Here is an 18,732-nt window from a genome sequence, read left to right as displayed (position 1 = left end):
TTTAGCTCGGGTTAGAGAAAATTATCCGTGTGAGCAGCTTGAATAGTAAATATCTAAGCTTAACTTTTGTTTTAAATATCCTGATTCTTTTATTTGTTTTTATTGTGTTCAGTACTTGTAGAGCACGAGTTGATATTGCGATACGAAGCCCGAGTAAACGCTCTTGGAAGGTCTAACCATAGTTTACTTACGAAATACCATTTTCCTATAAACAAATGAGTTTCCTCGTACCGTCATATTCTTTAATTTGATTAAAATCAATTTAAACTTGGTATTCTAACTGATCTCTGAGTTATTTTTTAAACATTTGTACTCCGCATATGTCATGATTTTCCACTTAACCGTGGTCGACACTTTTTGATCCAGTATGTTTATATTTCTGCTAATATTAGTGCAACAGTATGGCGAAAGGTTTGTACAGTTTTGTTAAAAAAAAAAGAGAACAACAACAACCAAATTTCAGAGATAGCGGCATTTGACCAGCTGAAAAATATCTGATCCTCCACTTGAAATTCGTCAATAAGAGATAATTTTAACGATTATGACATTTCGTCAGTTGGACCCCTCACGAAGAATAGACCTGTTCTTATTTCAATGGTGTTTACGCGTTCTTTGACACCGAAACTTGGTTTTTAAGGGCAACCTGAAAGTGGCAATGAGCTGCTCAACTTGGAAAATGAATAGTCTGTAGAGAGTGGTAATTTTGATGCCACTGAAGTGAGTTTTAGCTTTGGCGTAACCCATCCATTGTCCGTTCAATCGATATAAGGTTGTGTAAAATATCTTTGACCAGAACCTAAACTGATTTTCAGTTAGGTATTTACGATCCTAAGTTCTGGTTTCTCCAGGTGTGGACTTGTTTTCTCTTTCTTTGCTATCTTTTGAGAGAATATGATACTGTGCTCAGCGTGGAATCACTATACCACAAGGACAGCACCGCGTCTTGTCGGATCATAAAAGCCCTTTTCGGTGGGATTAGTACTTGGTTGGTTTATCAAATAGAAAATACCCCGTGTTGTAATGATCTCTTTTTTTCCTTTCCTTTCCAAGACGATATTAGTGATTGCAGAACTCGCACCCCATGTGAAATGTATTTTGTTCTTTTCATGAACTGTTTGTTCATATCAATTCGCCACTGTGTCCGTATTTATTTACAGTGCCCCCATAAATTGTATAGAATTCTCCTCAATTCTCCTGACCTTTTCCCGTCTAAAAGTTTTAATCCAGGCTTAAATCTTTAACAAGTTTAACAACGACTTATTTCTTGGATCAGAACAAGTCATCAAATCACTTAAACCTCGGCACGACTGTATGGTTTTGTACGTAGTCGGAAGTCACCAGAACCAGCAGTGTCAATCACCCAGCCTTTCAGTACATGTATCTTATTAGATGTTTTGGTGTGTAGTATCGCTGTATATTTTTACGAGCTGTGCCGTATTTTGACTCGTCCCACGGGCTCGTCAAAATACAAACAACGAGTGAAAATATAAAGCGACGCTACACACCAAAACATCTAATAAGAGATTTATTATCCAACTGCTGTAGTCAACAAATTTTTTAAGGAAAGGGGGAGAGTGTGACAGTTTTGCGTGCGCACGCCGTCCTGTCCGGCAAACAGATTTTCTACTGTACAAATAACTGTACAATATCGCTGTATATTTGTTCTGTTATTTGGACGGTATTCGTTGCGGTTGAATAATAAATACCTATTTTGACAAAACTTTCCATCACCTTTCATCAGAATTGTAAATGTGATGCAGTGGGAGTAATGCGGGAGTTAAGAGTGTTTCGAAACTCACAGGTAGCAAAACATTTTTCTTTTTTTTTGACAATCACACGTTATTTACTACTCGGTCATCAATGTCTTTCGTATTTAGCTTATTTGATACATGGGTTTAGCCAAGCTTAAAAGCGGAACTCCCATAAAATACTTATCATTTACTCGACACAATAACCTTTAAAGAAATTCATCAATAAGCGTTTCACAAAACCGAATAGAATAAATTGAACAAAACGAAGTAATCTATATGAACACAATACGCATATCTTTACATCCGAGTATCAAATAGCAAATCCTGCCTCAACGAAGGATGGCCGAATTAAAGAAATGTTTTCCAAGGTAAATCCAAGAAATGCATTTAGAAGCCAAAGTCCATCTATTCAAAGACGTGGGGTGTTGAGCAGGTAAAGTGTAATTTGAATATTAATTTGTAATTTGTAATTCGAATATTTGAATATTATCCGACGGTTTTGCAGTCATTTGATCGTCCGTAGTTTTACAAGTCTTTTGCCAATAACATTTAAAGAAATTCACCATAAGTATTTCACCAAACCGAATAAATTAAACAAACGAAACGAGGAAATCTCCATACGTTGTAAACAATATGCAAATCACCACTTGCGAAGGTCAAAAAGTAGATTCTATCTTGGTTTCCAGCCGCAACAGAAGAAGAAATTTTAGCAGTGTACGAAGCGGCTGTGCCCACTAATAAAAAGAAAACTTCAAAACTTTCCTTGGTAGTAAGCTTGTTAGCAAATACGCTTTATTATTTTTAGACATGAGGTTATCGGCGAAAATCGATACAAAACTATTTGTTTACAATTCAGTTTACAAAAACTTCGACAAAGCGAGTTAAGTGTTATTGTTTAGGGTTGCCGGAACTCCGCTAAAACCAGTAAATCTTAACTAGATTCTTTGAAAGGATATCCCATCTGTTAAAAAACATCAACAAGGGAAGCCACTTGCATTTGAAATGTGCGCTGGGTGCTTATATTTACCGGTTCATGATTGCTTTTTCTTTCTTGTTCAATTAACGCGCATTATTTACAGGTCACCGTCCAACTACATGTGAGGACTCAAAAGGTTGCTGATGATCGCTTTACTGGAAGAATCTTTCTCAGTGTCTTCAAAAATGATCCATATAACAATGTTGTTTTTCTTAACCGGTTCTCAAGGTCATCCAGCTTGGCAACCCGAGCTCTGTCCGCTTTATTACTCAAGGAATCCTTACCAGTGTAAATTCAAGTCCTTGCTTTAAGTCATTGATCTCACCCGACAGGTTAGCTGTTATGGAGTTTAACGCCTAAAAAGACATCATGGCGGCGTTTGGCTCTCTGAGTCAAGCTTCTCGATTTTCTCCACCAAACTCTTGACCAGTTAATTCGTCAAAATTACCATCAGTGGACATTTCGCCTTGGAAATTGGCTGTTTCCTTCCGTGACCGTAAATTATTTTTGCTCATGCTCGCCAGAGTTTCAGATCGAGTTTAGGAACGGAGCACCGAGTGGCACTTCCTAACACATTAACATTTCCCAAGTCTTGATAGCTCAGTTGATAGAGCACTGCACCGGTATTCACAGAGATTATTGGCTCGAATCCCGTTCAAGCCTGAATTTTTTTCAAGCGCTTTTCTCGCAAGGGCTTAAGTTGTGTTGCTGATAATCATCACATTTTTAACTTATTTAAATCTTTTTCCACCATACAAATTTTAAGATCTTTCATATGTTCAATTGCGGAAAAAATTATCTGTGTGCCATAAAGCTACAAGAAAACCTTGAAAACATAGAAAATAATTCAAAATATGTCGACCGGCCATAGAACAACCTGATTGATTCACTTAAGTTATAATCATGTGAATTAACATAGCCATGTCATAAAAGGAATTACGGGGTCCAAGTTAGATAACGTTTAGGTTAGGGATAGTGACAGGGTGAGGTGTTAGACATATGCCTTTAAAAAAGGCACTTTTCTTTAAGCCATATTAAAGCCATTTCAACGCAATCATATAAGCAGTGGCGACGACGGAAAGATGTTTCGTCGCCAAAGGGTTCCGAGTTCAATTCTAGATTGTGGCTCGCAGTGTTTTGGAAAAAAGTAAAGGTGTCTGGTCGCATTAAAAACGAAGCAACTGCGGAATCTGGTCATTTTACGTTGTTTGACACGCGGAAAGCAAAGAAATGGAAGAAAAGGTGTCGCCTCTCGTTCTGGTTGCTAAGCTATCAGAGAGCAAAAGATTTGGGTTTTTTTTTCATGGTATCATTAAAAATGTCTCAAAGTAACCTTGGCACCTTGGAAACGAAAAAACTTAGTGGAAAAACTACGCGGTTTAAAAATTCGCACATCCCGGAAATATAATATTCGCGCTTTTTTACATGCTCATCGGTCACCATGTTGTACACATCATCATTTAATGTGATTACTTTTACGGGATTGTCTTCACCACAATTAATTTTGGAGTCTAAGCAGCGCTTCCTAAATTTACGTTTTCTTTAAAGGGAACTCGAAATTAATTACGAGCGAACTGTAGTAGATGCTGAGCATCTACGTAGCGTTTTTGAGAGCTTTCTTGAAGAAAGTGTCAGTGATCCAAGTCAATTCTTAGGCACTGTTAGATCAATATTTTACTAAAATGTGTGTGGAATGAGCGAAAAAAAATTATTAGCATGTGTCGAATAAAATCTTTGGAATGTTTTTTTTCAAAATCACACTTTGGTGGATTTCACTTCCGTCCGTTCCCAAATAACGATACTAAGTCCAATTCTAGCTCTGTCAAAAGAAAGGGTTCGTGTGAAGCACAAGATCAAAGGAAACGTGATACTGGATTCTTTTAACCCATTTTATTTGATACATACCAGCGATGCAGTAACCCCTATTCTAGTTGCCATTTTTATACAAGTTATGGTTTTGGAACCTTAACTTTGAACATCATTTGATGTTAAGCTTTGCCCCTCTTATTTTCTGATGTGAACAGCTCAGTTTTGTTCACTGAACGAAGATGTATCCAATGGCCTTGATGAATTCGTCCCCACTATCTCCTCCGTGCTGAGCCACGTTCCCACACGTGTTGGTGTCGTCTGGATATCCTCCAGTACCAAACCCGATTCTGGAGTCGCTGGAGATGCAATCATTTTCATTGTTGCCCACAATGCCTATCCATGCCTTGGATGAACCGGCATTGTCACTCAGAACATTGAAACCTTCTCTTTCGCAGTTTTGCTGCAGGGAGGCTTGAGAACCGATCAGTTTCTTCCATTCGTCGCGACCCAGATTGGTGGGACGGTATTTACCATCCTGAATCAGGGAGTAGAGCGAGCTAGCCTCCTTGTCCAAAAGATAGAATCTGTTTTCTACCCCAATCTTTATCCCAAGGCAGATCTTGGTAAAGGATGTGGCCCAGTAGGATGGTAGCTTGGTCTCCATCTCGTCCAAACCAGTTTTCCCTTCAGGGATTCCATATGATTTCAGGTCGGTCCAGTAAGATGAATCGTAGTGGAACGTTTTCTGCAAGACACAATTAAGCAATTAACTATTCGGACCAATTCAGCCTATTTAGCCAGGACAGGAATTTTTGATAGTACCCAAACATGTTGATAATTCCTTCTAGCTTATTTGATAGTTGCACATTATGTTTTATAATTACGTCAATTTAGATATAGAAGCACTCATCCTTAAACATTTTTTTCAAAAATAAATAATTACTTACATTACTTTCAGTACAAGTTGGTTACATCACTAGCAATAATCCACCATAAATAACTAATATTACTCACATTACTTCAGTTACTACGTGGCAAAAGTAGCCTTTTTGGGGATCATCAGTTACTACGCTTTTGTACAAATTGACTAAAAAATTGGATTGGTTCAATATTTCATCTTGTTTTGACAATCGATCCGCTCTTCAGTTTTATATACCTGAGATTTCTTTTATTTCTTTTTACTGCTTTAACTGTATTTTTGAATTTTCAGCGCTTTTAAACCAGTTCGTCCGTTAAAGACTGTAGTCAAGACAGCCGAAAGCTTGTTTTAAATATATGTTTAGCTAGAGAACGTTCTTATATTTCACCTTTATTATTAGTACTGTTTTTCGTATAGGTAAATTTCAACTGAATATATGTGCACAGATTTGAGTGTAACTGGCTTCATCGTCGCAGAAAATATAGACAGAAGGTATTAACGTCTTCGCAATATTCATCCCCGACTTTGATGACTGCACTTCAAATCTTGATATGACCTTTAGTTAACTTCTTCAGTTGAAACTGCAAAATTTGGACTATCTGTTTACAACGTAAGGGTTAAGCTGTACCTTTGAGCCGTCAATTTTCATGACCATGGTCCATCCACCGCCACCACATTCGCCAAGGTCATCAACATCCATGTAGCAGTATACAGGAAGCTTCTCATAGCCAAACTGAAGCATGTATGCCTTGTTTTCGGTTGGCCTTGAAAGTCAATATGAATACAATATGTTTGTTGTAGCTTCATATTAAAGCTAGATGAATCAAATAGAAACTGGTTCTGGTGGCTCGCAACGGTTTTTAACATATCCCAATTCTTCATTGATGAATCAATGCTACCTCTCTATTTCAGTTGATACTATGACAATGATACCAACCAAATTGCCAATCATTGGTTAACAAGTTGTGGTCATTTTGTTACGCAAAAGCTTACCATAGTAACAGTATAACTTCCTAAAAACACCCTTAATTTTATCTTTAAGTGCTGATAATTAGAAAACGAGTCCGGTGACCTTAAAGTTTTTTAAAATTTTTTTTGGCCTCCAGTTTTATTATATTCACCCCCCAGCAAGGCCAATTTTGATGTATGATTTAAATTATTTTGCAATGTATGATAAATGTGTCTAAGAATAATTAGTGATGCCACATGGTAAATTATGTTTATAAAGGGTACTGCTTGATAGAATTATAGCTAAGGGACCGGTCATTATTTATCGCCTGGGGGCTGCGGAGTTTTTTGGGCTGAACACGGCGAAATTTAGCCGATCCTCCCTTTAAATGTTATATCACCGAAGTGATCCCCCCTCAACACTGTTGACAACTGTCGTGATCCTCCCCCCATGTCTTCGCACACATATTCAGCTTTTCAGATGTATATTCAGTGTTTTTTGACATTCAGGTAGAAAAGCGAAAGGGGCTCTTTCATGAAGACCATACCCCGAAGACGTTTGCAAGCGACGAGCTTAAATATTTTCAAGAAGCTCAAGAGCGAGTGAAGGTGCTGTACGAAGAACTCCAGAAAGCCTCCAATATGCTGTCGACTACTCATATAAACCTGAAGAGGAAGTTTCCCTCTCGCTTCGGAAGAGATAAGCAATCGCGAAGAAAAAAAGAAAACAAAAGAAAGGTAGAAAAAAACAAAGGAGAAGAGATTACAGCAGAGGGCATATATGCTTCTAGAAAAACTTACATCAAGAGAGGTAACTGAAGAGGTCTTTGATTCGCTCAAAAACAACAAGAATTTTACAAGCGTCACAGCAATTAATGCAGAGTTCACCCGGAAACTAGTTACGCGTCTCCATCTGGACCCACTTTTATGGCTCCTGGAAAAAGACGTTTTTGACAAAGACTTAGCCCATAATATGGAGATGGTAGTGACCAGTCTCAAGGAAAGTGGTAAAGGGTTAAGCTCGGGCGAAGATTCTCCCGAAGAAACTGACGAAGAAGCAGTCCAAGAGTTGGATGGGGGGGCTGAGTCTGCCATGGAAGCGTAATGGGAACAGGATGGTGAAACAGTCACACACAAAAAACACATTTTATAATATATGTATATCTTTTCTTGTTGCTGTTGTTGTTTTTAATAATTCCGCGTCGTTCGGCCGCGTTCAATGAACTTTTCTATTGACTCTTTTCCATTGACTCTATTCGATTCTCTATAAAAGAATTTGAAACATGGAACTTTGATATTTGAAATATTAAAAATTAAACAGTTTCAAACATTGTCACTGATACTACATGCACAACAATTGATTATTTTATTATATAATTAAATAGCATATTTTCGTAAAAAGGAGGCGATCATTTGACATGGTTTTATATGTTAAATATTCATGGAGATCCCACCGCCACCAGAAATTCCATTTTTTTTCTGGTCCCCCCCCCCCTTTGTGCCTGTCAATTACGCCTGATTCCCCCTTCCGTTTCTCAGAAAACCATGTGATCCCCCCCAAAATCCTCCGCCCCCCCCCCCCCCCAGGCGATAAATAATGACCGGTCCTTAAGTCGAATAAAAATGCCACAATTTGTCAAAATGCTCTTCATAGTTTTTCATCTAGCGTGCGTACTTTTAATAGACCAAACAAACCAATTAGATAGAGAAAACCTATGGAGACTATGGAGTAGCTCTTCCTTTTAGACCCTCTTATTTATCGAGGTATTCATTTACTAGAAGAGTCCTGTTCCTATCAAATCAGTTGAAGTGAGGTACGTCGATAAAATCGAGATAAATGTATTTTTCAGACAGCTTAAAAGTAGACGAAATGTTATTACGTCAACCTGAGTTTTAGCTCAAAACAACGATCCACGAATGGATTACAAGCCGTGTAAAAATGATATCAGGGCAAGTTTCCATCTTTGTGTATTAGACTGCTGAAAATGCTCTATTCTGGGTAAATTCCATGGCCTTCTTGGTTGATAGACCGGTATTTTGAATTGTCCTAGATTTCATAAAAAATTAAACTCGCTACATCTTTTAGGCCAAAAAGATCTTTTTGTAGAAATTAAAGAAGATTCGAATTTTCGGTTCTGTCGCCGGATTCTCCGTATTTACAGACAGGCGCTCTCCAATATAATTAAAGGTTTTTTCTAACAAGTATTATACCTTGTGCACCGATGTCACCGATGTTGGCAATTTGTTTGATTTCATTATTGTAGCGTCAACTGCAACTACCACAACTGTAATACTGGTCTATCAAAGAAGAGGTGCTGAAAAAATGCTGCAAACAGTTGCCAGCCAGCTTCAGATCGTAGTTTCTGCATATTTCACTACAACTTACTGATCTTTGTCATAGATCTCTTTGCATGAACTTGGGCCATGGTGTTCGCAGGTGTCCGACACTATCCAAATAGAAGGTGCACAATAAATCTTTTTAGTTATTTTACACTGAGATCATTAAAAAAAACGTAAGTTACTCACTGTTCACTATTTAAAGATTAGGAATGCCGGAAAACGTTGTTCAACTTTTCAAGGACAGTCTTCCAAACTCTGTTCCTTTTACCAGCGTTTATGTAAATGGTGAAATACACCAGGCAAAAAACTCCAACGAATTTCAACGTTGCCATTGTATAGTCTTCGAACCGGGCAGCAGATACGGTTTTCAACGAGAACTGATAAGTTCGCATTTGACGAGTCCGTGGTTTATTAACCCTTCGATCGCTGCTTAACAGTAAAACTATTTTCTCCACAGAAAAGCCTAGAGGTTGTCTTTCTTCTTTTGTGGAGAATTGCAAAGTCAATCAGCTCCCAGCTAATGATTGGTTCATTACTTTGTTACAACCAAACAACCAATAGCAAGCTCGCTGTGAAATAACAGAATGTTGATGTTTTAGAAAGAAGTAAAATAACCATAGACACTCGTTAGAAAATATCGAGCCTTAAAGTGTTTTCATCACCTGTTGAGTCAAATAACGTAGGACACGTTTGTTTTGAAATATCAGAATTCCACCACCAAAGAGCTTTTGAATAACGATAGATACAAAAGACGGTCATTGTCAATAAATTTGTTTAAAAAGCTACTGGGAGTTAAATAAATTATTTTGACCACCCGTTAAGAACCTTTTGCCACATTCTTTGCTTAATTTTCGTTAGCTTATAGAAAAGGTGGAACTTGTAAATAAATTTCAGCCCCTCTTCTCCAAATTATCTACCTGTGGTTCTTGTCGAAAGTGATTCCATGACAATCTTGATCACTGAGCACAGAATCAGTTCTTCGTAGACAGTGCGGGGGAAAGTCTCAAGGAAACACACCAGAGAGCTAATTAAAGTTCCCAATATCTCCAAGTTAGTGTCTTCTCTTTCTTTTTAGTCTACCGTCTAGCTTACAGATAGATTGGGTAAAGTTAAAATGTTAAAAGTTTATAAGTGATTATCTAGCGTCTATATAGTCAAATAACTACGGAGCTTTTGAGATAAAATCGCAGAATAGCCAAGCCATGGAGATAGTTAAATGACAGTAGATACGGAGGTCAGTTTTTAGTGTTTAATTATCACCAATAACCAAGCCACAAAGGAGGTGGATTTAAGCTGTGAAATTGTGTTACAAGCTATTGAAAATACGCCGGTTTAATAGGTAAATGCTTACCACCCAATAAGTCAAATAACCGACGGGACGTTTGTTATGAAAAAGAAGAGTAATCAAAGTTAACCGCCGAGATAATAATATACCATATACTATGACCGTTCGTCGGTCTGTAGTAAATAAGATGGCCAAAGAAGACCAAAACAAATATCATGAGGTTTTTAAAACTGCTATAGGCAGCCAAGATGGCTGCCGGTGTCGTTCGCGTTCTCTTGATTTATTTTATATTTCTAGCCTATTCTGATGATTTTTCGCCCTATGGATGGACTCACTCTGGTTTTAACCACTTCTGCTTCGAAGATATCCATGGATGTTTCTCCGATGGTTTTCTTCCTGGCAATTTTAGACGTGAATTTAGCCTGGTTGGATCTCACGTGGTTATAAGACGGCAAGAGCTCAGTAGTCTTGAAGTGTTCCAACCACGCTCAAAACAGGCTAAGCATGGGTCTACCTGTTTAGTTCTTCCCTCGAAACCTTTTGTCATGGATTTGACAGTGCATGTTGATATATCTTCAAATCCAGGACCTGAATCTAACCAAGAAATTACCTCAAGGTCGGTTGGATTATATCATCATTCATTTCGGTCGCCACAACTTATTACATATTCAAGAAGTGAGTTGTTATCAGTGCGGCGTTTTTCGCCGGCTCGTTTGCCTTTTCATCTGGTTTCGGTCTTAAAGGATTTCAGTTTGCTTCGGACAAGAGGATGTAGAGCAGGTGTATGGGCGAAGTCACGAACGAGGCAGAGGAGCATAAGGACGGTTGTTTCAAATCGAAATGATCGTTTTTCGAAATTTGCATCTTTGCTTAATCGCGACAATCTCGTGAAGGTGCAGATCTCACAAGTTGCTAACACCCAGGATACTTCTCACGCGATCAACTTTTGTTTGCTCAATTCCAGGTCAATAAGGAATAAATCTAGCGTACTGAAAGACTTTGTTGTTGACAAGGATATTGATCTTCTTGCTTTGACGGAGACGTGGCTCAGACCTGGAAATATTGATTGTGTTGAGATTGGTGATTTATGTCCCACTGGTTATGATTTTATCCACATTCCACGGGAATCGAGAGGTGGTGGTGTCGGCTTGCTTTTCAAAGAAAGTATGGATATTAAATGCAAAAATAGTGAGTGGAACACTTCCTTCCAGTCGTTCGAATTCTTGGATGTTCGTTTCAAGAGCTCAAAGATGATCAGGATGATAATTATTTACCGCCCACCGTCATCTGTGCCTTTGTCAACATTTTATCATGAATTTTCTCTCCTGCTTGAGGAATTGGCCACAGCATCAGGCGAGCTTTTAATTGTCGGTGATTTTAATCTACATGTGGATTCTTCGCGTGATGTCAACGCATTGCATTTTTGTGACCTAATAGCATCTTTCGATCTGAAACAATGGGTGACTACGCCGACTCACACAAGTGGTCATATCTTGGATTTAATCATTACTAGAAATCAGTGTAAACTTATAGACAATGTTATGGTTCATGACCCTTTGATTTCTGATCATTACGCTATTTTTATGCATTTATTATTGCACAAACCACAATTTCCAACAAGAACTATTCGCCACCGGAAGCTGCGTTCGATTGATTATGCTGAATTCAATGACACTATCATCAATTCGTCCTTGTTTGACGAATCACAGCGTGATTTGGATTCGTTAGTTGATTCCTATCATCGGGTCTTGAAGTCCACCCTTGATGTTTATGCCCCCGAAAGGACCCGTGAGGTAGTTCTTCGTCCTTGTGCGCCTTGGTATTCAACTGACATTAGTGTTCAAAAGAACATAAGGAGGAAGCTCGAACGTAACTGGCGACGTACAAGATTACCTGCAGATAGAGAACGGTATGTGTTTCAGAACAGTGTTGTTAATGACATGATTGCCTCCGCGAAGCACACATTTTATTCATCAGTGATCCAGGAAAACTCAGGGAACTCTGGACTTCTTTTTAAGACAATAGAGAAGCTTCTGCACTCCAATCCAGTCCAGCGTTATCCATCTGGGCCTAATAACTGTTCTCTGTCCGAATCATTCGTTGAATATTTTAGTGACAAAATTGTTAAAATCCGCAATGATCTTGACAAAGTTGATGGAACTCTGAATGACGGTCAAGTTACTTCATGCAATGCTGAGTCTGAAAGCTGTCTAGCTGGTCAGCTGCTAAGTGAATTTAGACTGGTCAATGAGGAGGTCGTATCTGGTTTTGTGAATCACCTGTGTTCAAAGTCCTGTACACTTGATCCAATTCCATCCTCAGTGTTCAAAGGGTGCCGTCATTATCTGCTTCCAATGATCACTCGTATAGTTAACTTGTCTCTTACAAGTGGCCAAGTACCTGATAGATTCAAGGTTGCCATGTTGAAGCCGTTGTTGAAAAAGAGTGGAGCTGATCATGAACTATTTTCGAACTTTCGTCCTGTCTCGAATTTATATTTTCTATCCAAAGTTACGGAGAAAGCAGTTGCAGCACAATTAATGGATCACCTTAATGATAATGAAGGCTTATTAGAAGAATTTCAGTCGGCATATAAATCTCATCACAGTACAGAGACTGCGCTTGTGAGAGTTCAAAATGATATTTTGAAGGCTATTGACAATAACAGATCGGTTATATTACTATTGCTCGATTTATCGGCTGCGTTTGATACTGTCGATCATTCGATTTTGTTATCTAGACTACAGAATCGCTTTGGTATTAGGAACACTGCTCTTAATTGGTTTCATTCGTATCTTCACTCACGCGAACAGTTTGTTTCTGTCAATGGAATTGAATCGTCAAAGAAGAATTTACCCTACGGGGTACCACAGGGTTCTGTACTGGGACCCTTGTTGTATTCCCTTTATACAAGTCCGCTGGGTGACATAGCCAGAAAGCATAGCATACCGTTTCATCTCTATGCAGATGACACACAGTTGTACTTGTCGTTTACGTCCAATTGCCCTAATCATCTATCAAGCTCAAAGATGGCAGTAGAATTATGTGTTAAGGACATTGGGGACTGGATGCTGCGCAACAAACTTAAGTTAAATCGGGATAAGACTGAACTTTTGGTTATTAGTTCTAAATATCGTCCACGACCACCCCTCGACTATATACGAGTTGGTGATGAAGTAATCAAGTCTAGTAAACAGGCCAGGAATTTAGGAGTTGCATTCGATCAATGTTTGGATTTCAAAGAACACGTTAAAATAACCTGCAAGAGCGCACTTTTCCGCATTCGTAGTATAGCTAAAATTAGGCGATACCTATCCCAGAGTACTACTGAGACCATTGTTCACGCTTACATAACATCGCGTTTGGACTATTGTAACGTCCTACTGTACGGTCTCCCAAAGTATCTGATTAATAGACTTCAGCTTGTACAGAACTCAGCAGCTCGCCTTGTTACCTTGACTAGAAGGCAGGAACACATCACACCAATACTAAGGAGCTTACATTGGTTGCCAGTTCATTTTAGGATTATTTTCAAAATATTGTTGTTAACTTACAAAGCTCTGAATGGACTGGCCCCTGATTACATTAGAGACCTACTGCGATTTAACATTTCTGGTCGGACACTACGATCTTCAAACAACAGGTTGCTTGATGAGCCTAGAGCAAATCTTAAAACGTATGGTGAAAGGGCTTTTTCCGTGGCGGCACCAAGGCTCTGGAATAAACTACCCCTCCAGATCAGACTTTCATCATCAGAGGCAGTTTTTAAGGCTAATCTTAAGACTTATCTTTTTAAGCGTGCATTTGATTTGTAGTTTTTACTTTTTATCTGTAGCCTAATTGTATTATATAGCGTATTTAATTCTTAGGATTTTAACTTTTAGGATTTAGGATTTTAGGTTTTTAAAGAATTAGGATTTTAATTTTAAAGTATTGTAAAGCGCCATGGACAATTAGTGGAAAATGGCGCTATATAAATGTATATTTATTTATTTATTTATTTATTTATTTATAGGCCATATTTCATGAGTGGAAAAGAATCAAGAATCGGTGCTTTTTCTTCAAGGCCCTCTCACATGGGACTTTAAAAATATAAATGTAGTTTTCAATAAATGTCAGCATGAGTGCAGATAAATTAAGAACGGTTTTCAACAACAACGATATAGAATGTACACAGGGAGACTTGCTGTTGGTATTATAGGAGATGATGTAACGCTTATTATTTGTTTAACTTATTCTAGGGTCTTCAAAAAAGCTCACGTACGAGTTATTACACAATTAGCAAAGACAAAATCTAGCCTCGACCATTGAAAAACATTGAGGCATAATGGAAAGTTTGTTTTGGTAAAAAGAATGTAGGAGAATGGCTAAAATTCTGAAAATTTGACACGGGACAAACCTTGAGGGGATGAAATAGAGGTCTGTTCAAATATTTGAAGAGACAATGTGAATAAAGAAAAGGAATTCCGAGAGTGGTGAATTGGTAAAGCTAAGCAAGCTATTACCTTTACTAATACTAGCTTCAATAGGCCACATTGTTGTGCCAAGCAATATGATGTAGATGACTATTAGATAACTCTAAGAGAAAAACTGTTTAGCAATTAGACCCGTAGCCTGCAAGGGTCTAATTGTTTTAGTATCATCCAACTAGTCGGACAAAAAAGGCAATAATAAAGTTAGCAAATGCAAGTTGAAGAAATATTTATTGGGGAATAAAACGAAAGAAAGCGTCACGCTCGATTGCGCCAATTTCGCTACTCGAGGACTATTGCTAATAGTCCTCTAGTAGCGTAGCCAATCAAAAAGCAGGATTTGCATTAGTCCACTAGTTGGGTGATACTAAAATTAAATATCATATATACTCGAGTGGTATTAACATGCTCACTAAGTGTGCTGTGATTCGGCGTGAAAGCCTTGATGGTTACGGTTGCAACATACCGTATTTATTGAATATGACCAAATTAAAAAGTGGATTTCTTCCTAACGTTGGGCAAAGGGTTAAGGGGCTTCCACAGAACGTATTCAATAAACTGCAGAAGGTCAACAATCTGTGTAGTATCGTTAAAGCTTTCATGGACTATAAATAAATCAGTATCTAAATACTTTTGCGTTTTTCAAAACTTTCCATCCGTGAGTTTTTAAGTCGGAGTTATTTTCCAGTTTTACTCATTTTATCTTGCCTTCATCACGTCATTCCGGTCCTGGAATACGAAACAAGTTGACAAGCAATCATGCAATAAAGCATGTTATTCTATAGACACCGCAGTGAAATACCAGGTGAGCTTTCGCACGAAAACATGTATCTTCACATGCGAAAATAACATGTTATCTCAACACTTGAAAAGATCACCGTTGCTATGGTTGTACATTATAAATCGCGCCTTTCGCAGCGAAAGTGAAATGTTTTGGTATATCATTGCTTGTTGTATAATAAATGAAACATTGCACAGCCGCTTGGAGATAGGTCATTTCTGTTCTCGGTTTGGAACAATCGAAGAGATATTTCGTATCCCCGTGCAGCCATGTAATATCCTCTGTTTAACGAGACATTAACGAGGGCCTTCGGTGTCCTGCGGGGTACGATGAGGAATGAGATGATGAGTTAACGAGGCAACATCTTGTCTATCGTATCTGAACAGTATCAAATCTAAGATTCTAAGGTTACTGTTAGCAAAAGCAGGATTTCTGAGCATCTTACTCTGTAATCTCAAAGAAATCGACTCAACTAGATCTTACACGACCTAGTTCGGCATTTTTCAGTTCATGCTGCTTAGTATGTTATGTCATCCACCGTAAGCTCACAGGATACTCTAAGGGATATTATTTTTTCTTATAAAGGAAAAACAGAAAGGGTTAAAAAAAGAAATTCAAAGTAGAGGGGATATTCCTTTTATAAGTAACAAAGATGAGCGCGGCCTCAAAAAGGTTGAGTTATTTTTCCTTTTTGCCTGAAAACAATATTTAGATTTTGGCCATTTTGGTTTGAAATAGGGTTTGGTGTAACACATGAGAATAATTCTTAGACGAAGCTATTTTTACCTTTTTTATGATTTACATCTTGAAAAGTACGATTTAAAACACCAATTAGCTTTCGAAATTTGCGGTCCTTTAAAGTGTTAAAAAAAAAATCCAGGCAAGTCTAATCTCAAGTGAGGTTGGAAAAGTCGTATAATTATTTCAGTCTGTAATAGGCTTTAAGGGTTTTAATCTGCGCACCATTCATACCAGCCAAGTTAACATCGGAGTTGCCTGGAGCGTGAGGTCTGAATAATCAGAAGAATGAGTTAATTAAATAAAGAGCACTAGAATTAAAAAAAATTATCCCTTTAGCTCGGGTTAGAGAAAATTATCCTTGTTGCTGATAATCATCCATGTCTTTGACTTCTTTAAATCTTTTTCCACAGTGCAAATTTTAAGATCTTTCATGAATTCACTTGCAAAAAAATATTTTTGAAAAGTGAGCCATAAAGCTACAAGAAAACCTTGAAAGCAAAGAAAATAATTCGAAATATGTGGACCGGTGATAAAACAACCTGATTGGTTCACTTAAGTTATTACCATGTGAAGTAAAATAGCCTTGTAATAAAAGGAATTACGGGACCCAAGTTAGATCACGTTTAGGTTAGGGATAGTGATAGGGTGAGCTGTTACACATATGGCTTTAAAAAAGGCACTTTTTTAAACCCATATTAAAGCCATTTCAACGCAGTCATAACTAGTGGTGACGGAAGGATGTTTACTCGCCAAAGTTCTGGGTTCAATTCTAGATAGTGGCTTGCAGTATTTTGGTAAAAAGTTAAAGTCTCTGGTTGCATTAAAAACGAAGGAGCTGCGGAATCCGGTCATTTTACGTTGTTTGACACGCGGAAAGCAAAGGAATGGAGGAAAAGGTGTCGCCTTTGGTTCTGGTTGCCAAGCTATTAGAGAGGAAAATATTTGTTTTTTATTTCAGAGAATCATTAAAAATGTCTCCAAGTAACCTTGGCACCTTGAAAACGAAAAATCTTAGTGGAAAAACTATGCGCTTTAAAAATTCGCATATCCGGGAAATATAATATTCGCGCTTTCCTACATGCTCATCGGTCTCCATCTTGTGCACATCCCTCAATGTGATTACTTTTACGGGGTCGTCTTCACCACAATTAATTTTGGAGTCTAAGCAGTGCGACCTAAATTTACGTTTTCTTTAAAGAAAACTCGAAATTAATTACAAGCGAACTTTAGTAGATGCCGTGCATCTGTTGAAGACCTAAATGTAATAACTGACCTTAAATGTAATAAACTCCTAAATGTAATAACATTTGGCCTTAAATGTAATAAACTCCTAAATGTAATAACATTTGGCCTTAAATGTAATAACACCTAAGTGTGACAACATTTGGACTTAAATGAGATGGTTTATAATCACGTCATCATTGACGTCATCAAAGGCGTCATTAATCAACTCACTGTTATTGCATAAACCACGTGATCTGTTGCACCATCTGTCATCTCATTAAAAGGGTTCTTTTATCGCAACGAGTAACATGTGTTTTCGGGTTTGTCACCTGACTGATGACGTCATTGCACTCAGTTCTAGCGGAGCTCTGCAGCGGCCCGAATCTAAGGGCTACAGAGCGGAACTTGGCGGCCATACTCCAGAAATATGGCAACGTTAAGATTATCGTCAGCTTATATCCTATTTGATATTGGGCATCCATGTTATGGCCAATTGACAGTTGTCAAAAAGGTATTCGCTGACCAGTATCACATGACTATTTCACGGGCTTACGTATTCTTTTATTTTGACCGCTGATTAGGTAATTGTTCTCCACTGGATCGCGGGCTCAAGTCCTATTTTTAATCTGTCTATGGTCTCTAAGTTCAGATTTAAATTAAAAATAAAACGGGAAGCACTACTTTTAGGCTTGGCTAAATCTATCAAGCATTGGAGTGATATTTTATGGTTTCATTTTCGAATGATGAGATATCCTGGGTCTCAACTGGACAAAGTTCTTATTGTAATTATATATGACTTTATTAATTTTAGTTTATTAATTTTGAACTCAAGGCTATCAAGGATATAAAATTTATAACAGCTAACATGCATCAACGGAGGTAATTTTTTAAACAAATTATGTATTGAAACAACATCAACATTTAAACATTAACAGTTCTGTCCATTTCTTTGCAGTGAATGGTTACTCTTTTGTCTCTTTTCCTCTTCAGCTTTGTCAAAAAGTCAGTATTTGTTACTTTTCTCTAGACACAACTAACACTAACAAAAAAAGTAAAAAGTTTGTAACGATACAACATCAGTGTTTAAACATTAACAGTTCTGTTGACTTCTTTTCATTGAAGCTTGTTTTTTTAGCCGGTTTTTTTGCTTCATCGAAAGGTCACCATGAGTTACTTTTTTTTCCAAAAAATTCTTTTGATGACACACCAATCGTATCCGTCTTTCCTAATCTCCAACCAGGCATTGGCCCATTTTGGATCGGAAATGATGCTTTTTAATTCCATGATCAGACCGCTTGAGGTACCATATTTCTTGATAAGGCTACGGACACTTATAACAAAAGATTGCACTCCGCCGGAGATATAAACCCTCGGCAACATTCGAGTTAGCCTTTGCGTCACCGCCCTAAACCGTGTACTGACTCCACATAACGATTGGTATGAATGGCACGCGTTACCGGCAAATAGAGCGGCCGATGATATCAAT

At 37.9% G+C, this 18,732-nt stretch overlaps 1 protein-coding gene across 1 annotated transcript; it reads right to left on the bottom strand.

Moving 5' to 3' along the window:
• Positions 1 to 3,704: 3,704 nt before the first annotated feature.
• LOC145483540 (putative skeletal organic matrix protein 5) lies at positions 3,705 to 9,075 on the bottom strand. The gene is made up of 4 exons (XM_081462071.1): positions 8,965 to 9,075; positions 8,790 to 8,878; positions 6,084 to 6,219; positions 3,705 to 5,281 (listed from the first exon to the last, which is right to left on the bottom strand). The coding sequence occupies exons 1-4, from the start codon at positions 9,073 to 9,075 to the stop codon at positions 4,763 to 4,765; spliced, it is 855 nt and encodes a 284-aa protein (XP_081318197.1). The 3' UTR covers positions 3,705 to 4,762.
• Positions 9,076 to 18,732: the final 9,657 nt, after the last annotated feature.

Source organism: Orbicella franksi, chromosome 4, assembly GCF_964199315.1.
Source record: "Orbicella franksi chromosome 4, jaOrbFran1.1, whole genome shotgun sequence".
Taxonomy (NCBI): Eukaryota; Metazoa; Cnidaria; class Anthozoa; order Scleractinia; family Merulinidae; genus Orbicella; species Orbicella franksi.
The sequence above is the reverse complement of the archived record's forward strand: the minus strand, read 5'-3'. Positions and strand labels throughout refer to the sequence as shown.

What these genes read in the sequence shown, in the direction of transcription:
- LOC145483540 (XM_081462071.1), bottom strand. Translation starts at nt 9,075, where the DNA reads ATGGCAACGTTGAAATTCGTTGGAGTTTTTTGCCTGGTGTATTTCACC. An exon ending in GAGATCTATGACAAAGATCA is followed by an intron (nt 6,220 to 8,789) that starts GTAAGTTGTAGT and finishes TTGACTTTCAAG; the next exon opens with GCCAACCGAAAACAAGGCAT. An exon ending in TGAAAATTGACGGCTCAAAG is followed by an intron (nt 5,282 to 6,083) that starts GTACAGCTTAAC and finishes TGTGTCTTGCAG; the next exon opens with AAAACGTTCCACTACGATTC.